The 14,532-nt window shown below is 40.1% G+C and overlaps 1 protein-coding gene across 1 annotated transcript in view; it reads left to right on the plus strand.

Annotated features, from left to right (window-relative positions):
• The window catches only part of LOC126356110 (uncharacterized), a 221,942-nt gene that overhangs the window by 25,486 nt on the left and 181,924 nt on the right, over positions 1 to 14,532 (plus strand). Inside the window, exon 3 of the mRNA XM_050006811.1 lies at positions 862 to 1,036. Within this exon, the coding sequence (XP_049862768.1) occupies positions 862 to 1,036 (175 nt within the window). The remainder of the gene's footprint in view (positions 1 to 861; positions 1,037 to 14,532) is intronic.

Here is a 14,532-nt window from a genome sequence, read left to right on the forward strand (position 1 = left end):
ATGATATATTAAGCCAGTACAGCAGTACAGTCAGTACAGCATATAAATTTCAAAAATTGGTGAGGAGAAGTACAAAAAATTGGTGCCATGCCTAGTAATGGCTGAAGAGTAATATGTCTGTGGAAATAAGCAATCAAGCAACCAATTTTAGTATGCCAGTTCCTTTCTAATGTTCCAATGGGAGACCGTACCATTGAGATCTTGCAAAATGTGAAAACCACAAAGGCCTTTATTGTGCAGGTCACCTCAGTTGGGTCTTATATCCACTCCTACAAGACACCATGCCAGTGCCTGAAGCCTCACCATGCCCACAGACACCCATGGAGACATCACCTGTGGTTATCACCCCTGTCCAGCAGCTACACTATTGCTGCATCCAGTAGCTGCACTGGTGCTGTGGCCAGCAGTCTGCATAATAGCTGGATAGCAAATAAAGTTTCAATTTCCTTACATTACAAGTGCTCCACTCTGTAGGAGAAGAGAGGCTTCTTGGGAGTAATTGATCCAGCAGCTGACTAATGTGTGTTACCTCCGATAAAAGGGTTATCTTTGAAGTTTCTATCAATGTTAGGTTACCTGTGTTTCTTTATTCCACACATGTATGGAAAGTAGATGAGTAATAATGGAATAAATCAGTACAAGCTTAAGTTAAAGTTATGCACATATTGGACTAAAAAAGAAGGAAAAACAAGTGGTATTAATACTTAGTATACAAATTACATATTTAGATCAAAGTAATACTGCACATATTACTTCCACATTATGCATACCATCAGTAGTGAGGTAAAGTGTATGCCTTTCATCATATTTTACACCTAATTTTAGGTGTGATATTATAAGAGCTTTAGCTTTTTGTTACAGGTTGTTGAATCTAGATGACACTGTTGGACTTCTTGAATTTCCTGTGAAAAACACCAGTGATTTACTGATACCCACTGATTTGATATCCTTAACTGGTGAAAAAGGCTTATGGGGCCGATCTCTGTTGATCTTTGAAGAGGGCTATAGAATCCATGCTGCTTGTGGTACGATTAGTGTAAGTACAAGATGTGAAGGAGATGTTGTCAGTACTTTTGAAATTATTTCTAACATGAATATTATCAAAGAGAAAGTATTATTTGTTTATGTTTGGGATCCATTACAGGTGAAATCACCAGAAATTAATTATAATGATAAGCTGGACTGTGCTCATGTGACATTTGTTATGCTTCTTGAACGATAATATCAAATTTTTCAGTTACTTTTTTGTAATGCTTCTGTATGTCATCAGCCAATGTAAGAAACTACAGGGTGACACACAAAATGTGTTACCATTTTGTTTTTTTAATATAAACTTTATTGTCAATACATTCTGAAAGGAACATATACTACAATGAAGAACCATCCATGGAGAATTGTTCTAACTCAGCACACGCTCAGTATGTCCACCATTTCGTTTCCTAAGTTCCTTCAAATGAACACTGAAGTTAGTGATTACCCTATGGCACAAGTCTTCTGTAATTTCACTGCAAACTTGAAGAATAAGTCTTCTGAGATCCTTTAAATTCCACAGCTTCTTGCTACTGTCTTGCCCTTCAACACGAAGTGGTTTGTGCAAGACAGAGCAAGGCCACATACTGCAAACACTGTGTTGGAGTTTTTACATGAGCATTTCGACATGTGGATCGTTTCACTTAGGTTTCGATGTTGCCTCAAAATTCCCCCCCTCCTCCCCCCTCCTCCCCCCCCAGTAGTCCAGACCTCAATCCATGTGACTTTTTTCTTTGGGGTTACCTAAAGGAAAAAATTTTCCCCAAATGTCCACGTGATTTAATGGAGATCAGAAGACTTATTCTTCAAGCTTGCAGTGAAATTACGGAAGACATGTGCTGTAGGGTAATCACTAGCTTCAGTGTTCATTTGAAGGAAGTTAGGAAACAAAATGATGGTCATATTGAGCATGTGCTGAGTTAAAACAAATCTCCATGGATGGTTCTTCATTGTAGTATATGTTCCTTTCATATTGTATTGACAATGAAGTTTATATTAAAAAACAAAATGGTAACACATTTCGTGAGCCTCCCTGTATATTCCACAATCATCTGTACATGTGCACTGCAGTGGGTTGTGGTGGTGATGGTGGTGGAGGAGTGTGTGTGTGTTTGTTTTTTTGTACTCGTTAGCTCTGATCAAGACTATCATCAGAAAGCTTAGTAACGTTTAGAGTCTTGTTTATGTTCCTATTGACAACTCTGTGCCTCAACTATATGTAGCTGTTCCCTTTACTCCTTCAATTATATGACTACCACAAAATAAAAGCTTGATAATCTAAAAATTGAGGCCTCACTGTATTGCTTGGCAAACAGTTGTAAGGTGATAACATGGTGTATCTATGTGAATTTCTGGTGCAGCTGAGTTTCTATACATTATGAGGTAGTCATAGGTGGAGTCCTAAGTGACTGCATGCATGCTTCACTAGTATTAAATGGGAGGTGTAGCCAACCATGGATGTGTGGTAGTGTTGTGAAAACATAAGTGGATACTTGTACCAGTGACAGGACTGAAAAGAGGCACCAGCCCTCAAAATATGAAACATGAGTTTTTCTCAGTGAATAAAATGTTCAAACAACTTATGAGACTGCTGCTGGGTGAAGTCCGTGACTGCTGTTAATATTTCAACAGGTGATCACCCTGTCATTTTCAGGGCTTAAATGCAGTGAGAGAGCATTGTGTAAGGAAATTTAAATCCTCAATAGCCTAATTAAGAACCATAATATGGCAAATACAGAAAGAAGACACACACACACACACACACACACACACACACACACACACACACACACACACACACACACACACTTAACAACTACCACTGCCACACAATCAGTGATGATGAAAGTCAGAAGTTGTTGGTAGTGTACCACAAACCATTTCTGACCAAAGTCAGAAGTTATTGATAGCGAGTATTAATTACCAGTTAGTGAGTATGTAGCTTGAACTCTGTCCATCTATTGTTTGATCACAGAAATAGCAGAATTCTTAGCAACATTTAATCAGAAACCTTCACCTCTATTTACAAGGTCATTTTCTAATTTAGTCTCAACAGCTTCCTCAATTATGCTATAAACAATAGCTGGAAATTCACAGTAGAATGTCTACAATATGGGAAAAGACAGATTACTACTTACAGTAAAGAAGAAACATTAAGTTGAAAGACACTTACATAAAGCTTTCGGCCACAGCCTTCATCAGCAAAAGAGTAACACACATCAATCATACACACAAGCAAGCACTCCTCATGCATACATGATTGGCAGCTTCAGCATGATGGGCCTCTTTGCCTTTCGCAGGTAGCATTTCCAACATGATTGATCATATTCTGTTCAAAAACAGTGTCAAGTGTGTTTTTTGATGACCATCTAAGATTAGGGCCCTTTTAGCATCCATAATGGCTGAGCCTGTTTTGCCTAAGTCGGATGTCTACCTTATCTTTTGCAGTTGTGGCATGTCATACATTGATCAGATCATTAGGAGCAAAGAGAACTGATGTACAGAATGTAAGAGTCATACATGCTTACAACAGCCAAGTAAACCTGCTATTGCAGAATGTTGCCTTGATACTGTTCATCTCATTATATACAGCAACATAGAGATTCTGGTGTGCCCTTCTAGTGACTGTGATAATGTTATTAAGGAAGCAATGGAGATTACATTAGCAAGTGACCTTATAAATAAATATAAAGATTTTTGCTTAAATTCTGCTCTATCCCTAGTCAAACAATAGAGGGCAGAGTTAATGCTACTTGCTTACCCACTGGTAATTACTATTCACTGTCAATAATTGTGATGTCGGTGATCTTTGGTTGTGTGGTGGTATCAGTCCTTTACTGTGTGTGTGTGTGTGTGTGTGTGTGTGTGTGTGTGTGTGTGTGTGTGTGTGTGTGTGTGTGTGTGTGTTCTGTTTTTCTGCATATGCTGTATTAGGCTTCTTGGTTAATGTGGCCCACCCCAAAGGGTTTAAATTTTCTTTTACAACACTCTCTCATTGCATTTGAGCCTTGAAAATGATGGGGAGTTCAGCTGTCAGAATAACACCAATCGTCAAAAATTCAGCCAGCTGCATTTCTGTGAGTTGTTTGGGGAATCAAAATATCTTTCTGCCAAATATATAATAGTGATCAGTGATTTTGGTAGACAAATGGCACGTGAATGTGTTGCAGGCAGGTATTAAAACAGCTGTAGCCCACTTGTTGATCAGAAAATTCTAGTGATATCCAGCTCCTTCTCAATGAGTGAGAAATTCCTCACACTTTTGATTATTTTTAGAATTTCAAACAGTCTCACTTTAATGGGAAATGAAGTAGGCGGTGCAGTGTATGAAGATACAAGCAGAAAGGCTTATACAGCCAAACAACTCATTCCTTGTCAGGCAGTTAAAATGGTGAATGTGTTTCTGATTTTGATGTACATACATGCTGTGTAATGCAGCCACCTTTACTTAATGGAAAGAGAGATTCACTCTGTGTCAGTCACTATTGAGTCTCTTCTCAACCACTGTGGCTGATAACATTTTATTCAAGTGAGCATTTCTAATGCTCTTGACACGTATCATAATCGTTATCATGAGATTAATCAATGGAACACATAACTAACTGAAGTTTTGGATGCAGTACCATTTCTGGGTGAAAACTGCACAATCTCTCCTTATATGTGACACACCTATCCTCCCCCTGACCCGATTTTAGCCCCCCCCCCCTCACCCCCACCATCTCCCCCCATCATCCCCTCTCCACTCACACAGCTTATTCTTGTGTAGATACACATTGGGAATGCAGTGCAGCAGCGATTTTGTGTGGCTTGAATTCGACAAGTTGTTGGAATGTTTCCAGTTATATGTGACAACAGATGTCTACACACAGAATAAGCAATTCCTGTAAATTAAGGGCTGGTGGTTTGTAAGTGCTGAACTAGTACCTGATAGTATACCAGATGTGTTCCTTCAGGTTCGGATCATGCACATTTGGTGGCCAGGATGTCAACATGAGTTCACCATCATACTCCTCAACCCACTGTTGCACGAGTCTGGCATTGCAAGACAGACACTTACTGCGTTGGAAGATTCTATTGCCATGAGGGAGACATCTAGCATGAAGGGATGTAACTGGTGTACAATATGTTCATGTAGTCCACAGCTATCATGGTGTCTTCGATTACTACTGCAGAAGCTCAGGACACTACTGCCACTGGGCTGCATGCATGGCATAGTGCATGTTTTAGCAGCCCTTCAATGTATTCGGACACACCTGTCGATCTTGATTAATGAGAAATGTGAGTAATCTACTTAAGCAACAATTTTCTAGTGGTCCACAGTCTGATCTCAAGGATCCTATGCCTTTAATATCGTAATTGATGATGTTAGTGTATCAGCACGGGAACACAAAGGTGTCATGTGCTGTGGAGCCCCATTTTCAACAATGTGTACTGAACAGTGTGCTCTGGAACACTTGTGCCTACACAACCATTGTACTCTGTTGCCAGATCTCTCACAGAATACTGCCTATCCTGTTTTAAAGAGACGGTAAACCTTTGGGCTCCACATTCTGTGATGAGCTGTGGACATCCAACACCTTGTCATCTGTTCATGGTTTCTCCATCCTTCTACCACTTTCCATAGATGTTCACAACAGTAGCAGGTGAACAGATGGCCGAATTCATCATTACCAACATGCTTGTTCCTGGGCACAAGGCCATAACAATTTTCCCTTTGTAAAAACTGCATGTTCTTCACCATTTGTGGCGTCTCATTATTACAACAATTCCCATTTGTCTCTGCTCAGTTTATGTACATTCTTTACCACAGTATGTGCCTGTAACACCACCAAGCAGTATTCAGTTTAGCAGCAGGTAGTGATTATAATGTTTTGGCTCATCAGTGTACCATAGTTGTGGTTCTGTCGAGACTGTAGTTGCCAAACAAAAGTACTATTTTTCCTGTTTCCAGATGACATAAACGTCTTAATTCTATGGTGCTTATTTTTGAAGCCTCAAAAACAAACACCATAAAATTAAGATGTGTGTTTCACTAGGAAGTTGTAGAAATGGTCCCCTCTTGTAGATATATACAGGCTCATAGTTGCTTTACAGAATAAAATCTATGAATAGTAAAAAAAGGAGTCACATTAAAAAAATAGTTCATCTTAAAGGCCTACTGTAGCACATCTCACAAAAAGACCTGGAACATTCCTCTTACACAACATCATGTAAGGTTGTTCAAGTGGGGTAATGCTGCTATGGTACACGGTCAGCACAAATACTTCATGAGCAGATGATGACTCAATAAGAGTTGAGGAACAGAACCTCACAAGAGGAAAATGAACTCACCATGTGAGTCAATCTATAGTAAGCAAAGAGTCCAAACCCACATAGAGATGGTCATGGAATGACTCAGCACACAGCCAGCATGGACAGCTAATGGCTAAGTACTCAGCAGCAACACACGGCATGAAGTGTAAGCCAAGACCAGCAGTGGTTGAACTCTGTGCAAGCACTGGTCAGCTCGGCCAACTACCACTCTCAGCTCAACAACTCTACAGCATATCTGCTGATATTAAGCATTGCGTGTGCCCTCCATGATAGATTTCCACACTATCCGAAAGTGCAACCCATGCCAGCTCTACCGCCTCCATCATGATACCAGTTGGTGGGAGTACTAAAGTTTGTTCTTTCAGCTTTTTCTTCAGTTAGCAATTGTAACCTAGAGTATGCATGATATTTTCCTGATTAGGATATGCAACTATGTAATAACACATGTCATGAAAGAATGAACCTGCCCTTATTATTTATCATCTTGTACTGACCCATATCAATGTTGGAGCATTCCTAAATTTCTCCCAGTAAACATGAGCACTGATAAATCACTGTTGAGCAGACATACATCATGCACACATGCTCTCTCTCTCTCTCTCTCTCTCTCTCTCTCTCTCTCTCTCTCTCTCTCACACACACACAAGCACATGTGCTCATTCAATTTCATATCACTTTGCAATATTGTGCATAGACATTTAATCAACATGACTGAGTCAAGCAACACACCACTAATATTGTACTTGGACATTACAGGATTGTTTTTCCTACTCATCTGCATGAACTTAAATTTTTCTGCATTTAGAACAAGCAGCCATTCATCACAACATATATAAATTCTGACTAAATCATCCTGTATCCTTCTACAGTCACTTAATGGTGACACTTTCCTGTATACTTTATTATCAACAGCAAACAGTTGTAGATTGCTGCTCTCCCTATCCACAGATCATTTATGTACATGGATAACAAGACCAGTCCTATCACACTTCCCTGGGCTACTCCCTGTAAACCATTGTCTGTGATGACCTCTCGCCATCAAGGTCAATGTACTCGGTTGTATTACTTGGAAAGTTTTTGAGTCATTAACATATTTTGGAATGTATTCCATATGCTCATATTTTCATTAAGAGTCAACGGTGGGGTATCTTGTCAAATCTAGGAGCATTGAATCCGGCTATTGCTCTTCATCCAGGTTTGCAGGCTATCGTGTGAGGAAAGGGCAAGATGATTTCAAACTAGTGGTACTTTCTTCATCTATGATGATTTGTGGACAAAAGCTTTCCTGTTTCAAGGTAATTTATTATGTTCAAAGAAACAATATGTTCAGAATTCTGCAGCAAACCGATGTTAAGGAGATTGGTCTGTAATTTTGTGTGTCTGTTCTTTTACCCTTTTTATATACAAGAGTCGCCTGTGCTTTTTTCCAGTCACTTGTGATTTATTATAAATGCAAGCTAAATAAGGGGCCAGTGCTATAGACTACTCTCTATAAAACTGAATTAGAATATTGTCTGGGCCTGGTGATTTACTTGTTTTCAACTCTTTCATTTGCTTCTCAGCACCAGAAATGTCTGTGTCTGTGTCCTCCAAATGGGAGCCTCTGCAGTGGTTAAACGATGGCACAGTATGATTAAAACTACCCAGACACCCCCAAAACATACATTTTTCATATTAGGTGCATTGTGCTGCCACTTACTGCCAGGTACTCCAAATTAGTGACCTCAGTAGTCATTAGACATCATGAGAGAGCAGAATGTGGCACTCCGCAGAACTCATGGACTTCAAACGTGGTCAGGTGATTGCGTGTCACTTATGTGATACATTTCTATGTGAGATTTCTACACTCCTAAACATCCCTAGGTCCACTGTTTCCAATGTGATAGTGAAGCAGAAATGTGAAGGGACCTGTACAGCACAAAAGTATACAGGCTGACCTCGTCTGTTAACTGACAGAGACTGCCGACAGTTGAAGAGGGTTGTAATCTGTAATAGGCAGACATCTATCCAGTCCATCAAATGGGAATTCCAAACTGCATTAGGATTCACTGCAAGTATTATGACAGTTAGGCGGGAGGTTAGAAAACTTGGATTTCATGGTCAAGCAGCTGCTCATAAGCCGTACATCATGCCAGTAAATGCCAAATGACACCTCACTTGGTGTAAGAAGCATAACATTGGACGATTGAACTGTGGAAAAACATTGTGTGGAGTGACAGCTCACAGTACACAACATGGCGATCCGAAGGCAGGGTATGGGTATGGCAAATGCCCGGTAAACATCATCTGCCAGCGTGTGTAGTGCCAACAGTAAAATTCAGAGGTGGTGGTGCTAATGGTGTGGCCGTGTTTTTCATGGAGGGGGCTTGCACTCCTTGGTGTTTTGCGTGGCACTATCACATCACAGGCCTACATTTACATTGATGTTTTAAGCACCTTCCTGCTTCTCACTGGTGAAGAGCAATTCGGGGATGGCGATTGCATCTTTCAACGTGATCGAGCACCTGCTCATAATGTACGGCCTGTGGCAGAGTGGTTGCAGGACAATAACACCCCCATAATGGACTTTCCTTCACAGAGTCCTGACATCACTCCTGTAGAACACCTTTGGGATGTTTTGAAACACTGACATCATGCCAGGCCTCACCGACCGACATCGATACCTCTCCTCAGTGCAGTATTCTATGGAGAGTGGGCTGCCATTCCCCAAGAAACCTTCCAGCACTTCATTGAATGTATACCGGTGAGGGTGGAAGCTGTCATCAAGGCTAAGGGTGGGCCAACACCATATTGAATTCCAGAATTACCGATGGACAGCACCACGAACTTAAGTCATTTTCAGCCAGGTGTCCAGATACTTTTCATCACATAGTGTATGTCTGCACAATTATCCTGTGTCCTGTGTGAATGATTCTGTTTTTAACACAAAATTTAAAACTTCAGCTTTCATTTCACTGTCTTCTAATGCCAAGCCAGACTAGCTGAAGAGTTACTAGATAGAAACCTTTAATCAGCTCAATGATGTCACATAAAATCAGATTTTTGTGAAGTTCATGGCAAGACCATTTGCTAAGTTGTTGTGTTCTTCACACATCAATCTTTTTACTGATACACGAATTTATAGTAACTTTAGCATATTGACATTTCTGTGTTCTTTTTTGACCTGAGAGTCTCTGCTTCCTCAGCATTTTCCAAATTCTGTTGTTAAACTATTGTGAGACTTTTCTGTCCCTAATCCATGTACTTGGCCCTTACCTCCCCAGGGAACAATTTACAGTCAGTTTAAACTTGATGACAAATATGTCTGCCTTCATGTTTCCATGGAGTCCATCACTTGGCCACTGTCATGTCCAGATGTTCCACAAATCTACATACTGAACAACTTGACCAGCTAGCCAGTGGAGACTCACAGTGAGTCGCCTTTTAAAATCTGTTTTTGCTGATAATGCTGTCTCATATGAGTATGTGGCATCCTCATGTCCTTCACCATGGTCACTCAATATCTGACACTGTTCACACCCATACATATCCTGTCAAGCCTGGTAGCAATACTAAACATAAACTACACCAATGCATTCTGCTGATTGTAGCACCTGTCACAGACAATTACAGCTCTAAATCATTTACATACGCACAAGATTTGGTATGTAGGATATCCGCAACTGAGGGATATGGCAATTAATGTAGAGACATCTGCTACAGTTGAACTAATATTTATTCAAACCATCACCAGTTTCAGGATTTTAAAATCCCATCTTCAGGTATATAAAATTATTATATTTGGTAACATGTAACATGTAGCTGGGCTAATCAGAGCAAGAGCTCCAGTCAATAACTGTCTGTCACCAGGCAGCCACATTGTAGGAACACCAACCACTACTGTGTAGAGGTCCATGAGGGAGGTCTGATCTCCGGTGTGGCCCTTCACACAGTAATGGTTGGCATTCCTACCATGCCGCTGCCCAGTGATGAGCAATTTTCACCAATGTGTAATGATTGGAGCACTTGTTCTGACTGGCCCAACTGTATGTTTTGTGTTACCAAACACAATAATTTCATACACCTGAAGATGGAATTTTAAAATCCCGAAACCGGGTATGGTTCGAATAAATGAAGGGGTCGGGGAGATATAGTCATAAGCCACATCAAACTAGTTTTGAGACACAGCGAGTTTAAAGTTCCAAGGAGGTCTGAAAATGTTTAATACAAAATAGAAAACTTATTTCTACTGCAAACACTTCCTTAATACTTGTGAAGCATGTTGTTAAACAGTCAACTCTCTGCATGCTATAAAATGTTAATTTTAGAATGGTTCTAATTAAGACGTAGTCAACGGTGGCTTATGACTATATCTCCCAAAAAATTGTTTAAAGCATAAAATGTGAATTTGTAAGCAGAATATACCATTTTTATACATCAATATATACATATCAGGTATATGAGATGTATAAATTACTTTTTCATTGATACAGTTACACCAAGGAAGTTCCTCTACCTCGTCATTGTACACGTTATTTCCAGTACATGACCGAAAGAAATCTTGATTTGCTGCAGGTATGTATGGCATAAGAGGTGGCTTACGTGCCTCAACGATACATATAGCCGTACCGTAGGTGCAACCACAATGGAGGGGTATCTGTTGAGAGGCCAGACAAATGTGTGGTTCCTGAAGAGGGGCAGCAGCCTTTTCAGTAGTTGCAGGAGCAACAGTCTGGATAATTGACTGATCTGGCCTTATAACACTAACCGAAATAGCCTTGCTGTTGTGGTACTGCGAATGGCTGACAGCCGTAATTTTTCCTGAGGGCATGCAGCTTTACTGTATGGTTAAATGATGATGGTGTCCTCTTGGGTAAAATATTCCGGAGGTAAAATAGTCCCCCATTCGGATCTCTGGGCGGGGACTACTCAAGAGGACATCGTTATCAGGAGAAAGAAAAGTGGCATTCTACGGATCGGAGCGTGGAATGTCAGATCCCTTAATTGGGCAGGTAGGTTAGAAAATTTAAAAAGAGAAATGGATAGGTTAAAGTTAGATATAGTGAGAATTAGTGAAGTTCGGTGACAGGAGGAAAATGACTTCTGTTCAGGTGAATACAGGGTTATAAATACAAAGTCAAATAGAGGTAATGCAGGAAATGGTTTAATAATGAATAAATAAAAAAATAGGAGTGCGGGTAAGCTACTACAAACAGCATAGTTAACGTATTATAGTGGCCAAGATAGACACGAAGCCCATGCCTACTGAGGTAGTACAAGTTTACAAGCCAACTAGCTCTGCAGATGACGAAGAAATTGAAGAAATGTATGATGAGATAAAAGAAATTATTCAGGTAGTGAAGGGAGACGAAAATTTAATAGTCATGGGTGATTGGAATTCAACAGTAGGAAAAGGGAAAGAAGGAAACATAGCAGGTGATTATGGATTGGGCTTAAGAAATGAATGAGGAAGCTGTCTGGTAGAATTTTGCACAGAGCATAACTTAATCATAGCTAACACTTGGTTCAAGAATAATAAAAGAAGGTTGCATACATGGAAGAATCCTGGAGATACTAGAAGGTATCAGATAGATTATATAATGGTAAGACAGAGATTTAGGAAACAGGTTTTAAATTGTAGGACACTTCCAGGGGCAGATATGGACTCTGACCACAATCTATTGGTTATGAACTGTAGATTAAAAATGAAGAAATTGGAAAAAGGTGGGAATTTAAGGAGATGGGACCTGGATAAACTGACTAAGCCAGAGGTTGTACAGAGTTTCAGGGACAGTATAAGGGAACAATTGACAGGAATGGGGGAAAGAAATACAGTAGAAGAAGAATGGGTAGCTCTGAGGGATGAAGTAGTGAAGGCAGCAGAGGATAAAGTAGGTAAAAAGATGAGAGCTAGTAGAAATACTTGAGTAACAGAAGAAATATTGAATTTAATTGATGAAAGGAGTAAATATAAAAATGCAGTAAATGAAGCAGGCAAAACTGGAATACAAACGTCTCAAAAATGAGATCGACAGGAAGTGCAAAATGGCTAAGCAGGCATGGCTAGAGGACAAATGTTAGGATGTAGAGGCTTATCTCATTAGGGGTAAGATAGATACTGCCTACAGGAAAATTAAAGAGACCTTTGGGGAAAAGAGAGCCACTTGTATGAATATCAAGAGCTCAGATGGAAACCTAGTTCCAAGCAAAGAGGGGAAAGCAGAAAGGTGGAAGGAGTAAATAGAGGGTCTATACAAGGGCAATGTACTTGAGGACAATATTATGGAAATGGAAGAGGATGTAGATGAAGATGAAATGGGAGATACGATACTGCGTGAAGAGTTTGACAGAGCACTGAAAGACCTGAGTCGAAACAAGGACCCGGGAGTAGACAACATTCCATTAGAACTACTGACGGCCTTGTGAGAGCCAGTCCTGACGAAACTCTACCATCTGGTGAGCAAGATGTACGAGACAGGCGAAATACCCGCGAGTTCAAGAAGAATATAATAATTCCAATCCCAAAGAAAACAGGTGTTGACATTTGTGAAAATTACCGAACTATCAGTTTAATAAGTCACAGCTGCAAAATACTAATGCGAATTATTTACAGACGAATGGAAAAACTGGTAGAAGCTGACCTCGGGGAAGATCAGTTTGGATTCCGTAGAAATGTTGGAACATGTGAGGCAATACTGACCTTACGACTTATCTTAGAAGAAAGATTAAGGAAAGGAAAACCCACATTTCTAGCAGTTGTTGACTTAGAGAAAGCTTTTGACAATGTTGACTGGAACACTCTCTTTCAAATTCTAAAGGTGGCAGGGATAAAATACAGGGAGCGAAAGGCTATTTACAATTTGTACAGAAACCAGATGGCAGTTATAAGAGTCGAGGTACATGAAAGGGAAGCAGTGGTTGGGAAGGGGGAGATAGGGTTGTAGCCTCTCCCTGATGTAATTCAATCTGTATATTGAGCAAGCAGTAAAGGAAATAAAAGAAAAATTTGGAGTAGGTGTTAAATCCAGGGAGAAGAAATAAAAACTTTGAGGTTCGCTGATGACATTGTAATTCTGTCAGAGGCAGCAAAGGACTTGGAAGAGCAGTTAAACGGAATGGACAGTGTCTTGAAAGGAGGATATAAGATGAACCTCAACAAAAGCAAAATGAGGATAATGGAATGTAGGCGAATTAAGTCGGGTGGCGCTGAGGGAATTAGATTAGGAAATGAGACACTTAAAGTAGTAAAGGAGTTTTGCTATTTGGGGAGCAAAATAACTGATGATGGTCGAAGTAGAGAGGATATAAAATGTAGACTGGCAATGGCAAGGAATGCGTTTCTGAAGAAGAGAAATTTGTTAACATCGAGTATAGATTTAAGTGTCAGGAAGTCGTTTCTGAAAGTATTTGTATGGAGTGTAGCCATGTATGGAAGTGAAACATGGACAATAAATAGGTTGGACAAGAAGAGAATAGAAGCTTTTGAAATATGGTGCTACAGAAGAATGTTGAAGATTAAATGAGGAGTTATTGAATAGGATTGAGGATAAGAGAAGTTTGTGGCACAACTTGACTAGAAGAAGGGATCGGTTGGTAGAACATGTCCTGAGGCATCAAGGGATCACAAATTTAGCATTGGAGGACAGTGTGGAGGGTAAAAATCGTAGAGGGAGACCAAGAGATGAATACACTAAGCAGATTCAGAAGGATGTAGGTTGCAGTAGGTACTGGGAGATGAAGGAGCTTGCACAGGATAGATTAGCATGGAGAGCTGGATCAAGCCAGTCTCAGGACTGAAGACAACAACAACAACAACAACAACAACAACAACAACAACAACAGTTGGTAATGGCTTTCTGTACTTTATTGGCAACTGACATGGATTTGGTTCAACTAGCCTTCCTTTCTTTTTGACACGAATATCCACTGACATGAAAGCTCCTATGTCTGAATAAGAGTGCTTTACACTTAACTTGAAGGGATCTTCACACTCAAACTTAAATTGAGTAGCTTCGCTGAAATGGTGGGGATCACCAGACGTGGATTCTGTACGTTTTGAGATCAATGTCTTCAGGCTGTGCAAACTTCTGAAGTTTCTCTTTCCATTTTAGTTACAATGAAATGTTTTGGACTCGCAGATTTTATTACTTCTGGCCACTCATCTGGAGTGTACACTATTGGACATCTGTTTCTTGCGTACCGTTCAATGCA

The sequence above is a fragment of the Schistocerca gregaria genome, chromosome 3, assembly GCF_023897955.1.
Source record: "Schistocerca gregaria isolate iqSchGreg1 chromosome 3, iqSchGreg1.2, whole genome shotgun sequence".
NCBI lineage: Eukaryota > Metazoa > Arthropoda > Insecta > Orthoptera > Acrididae > Schistocerca > Schistocerca gregaria.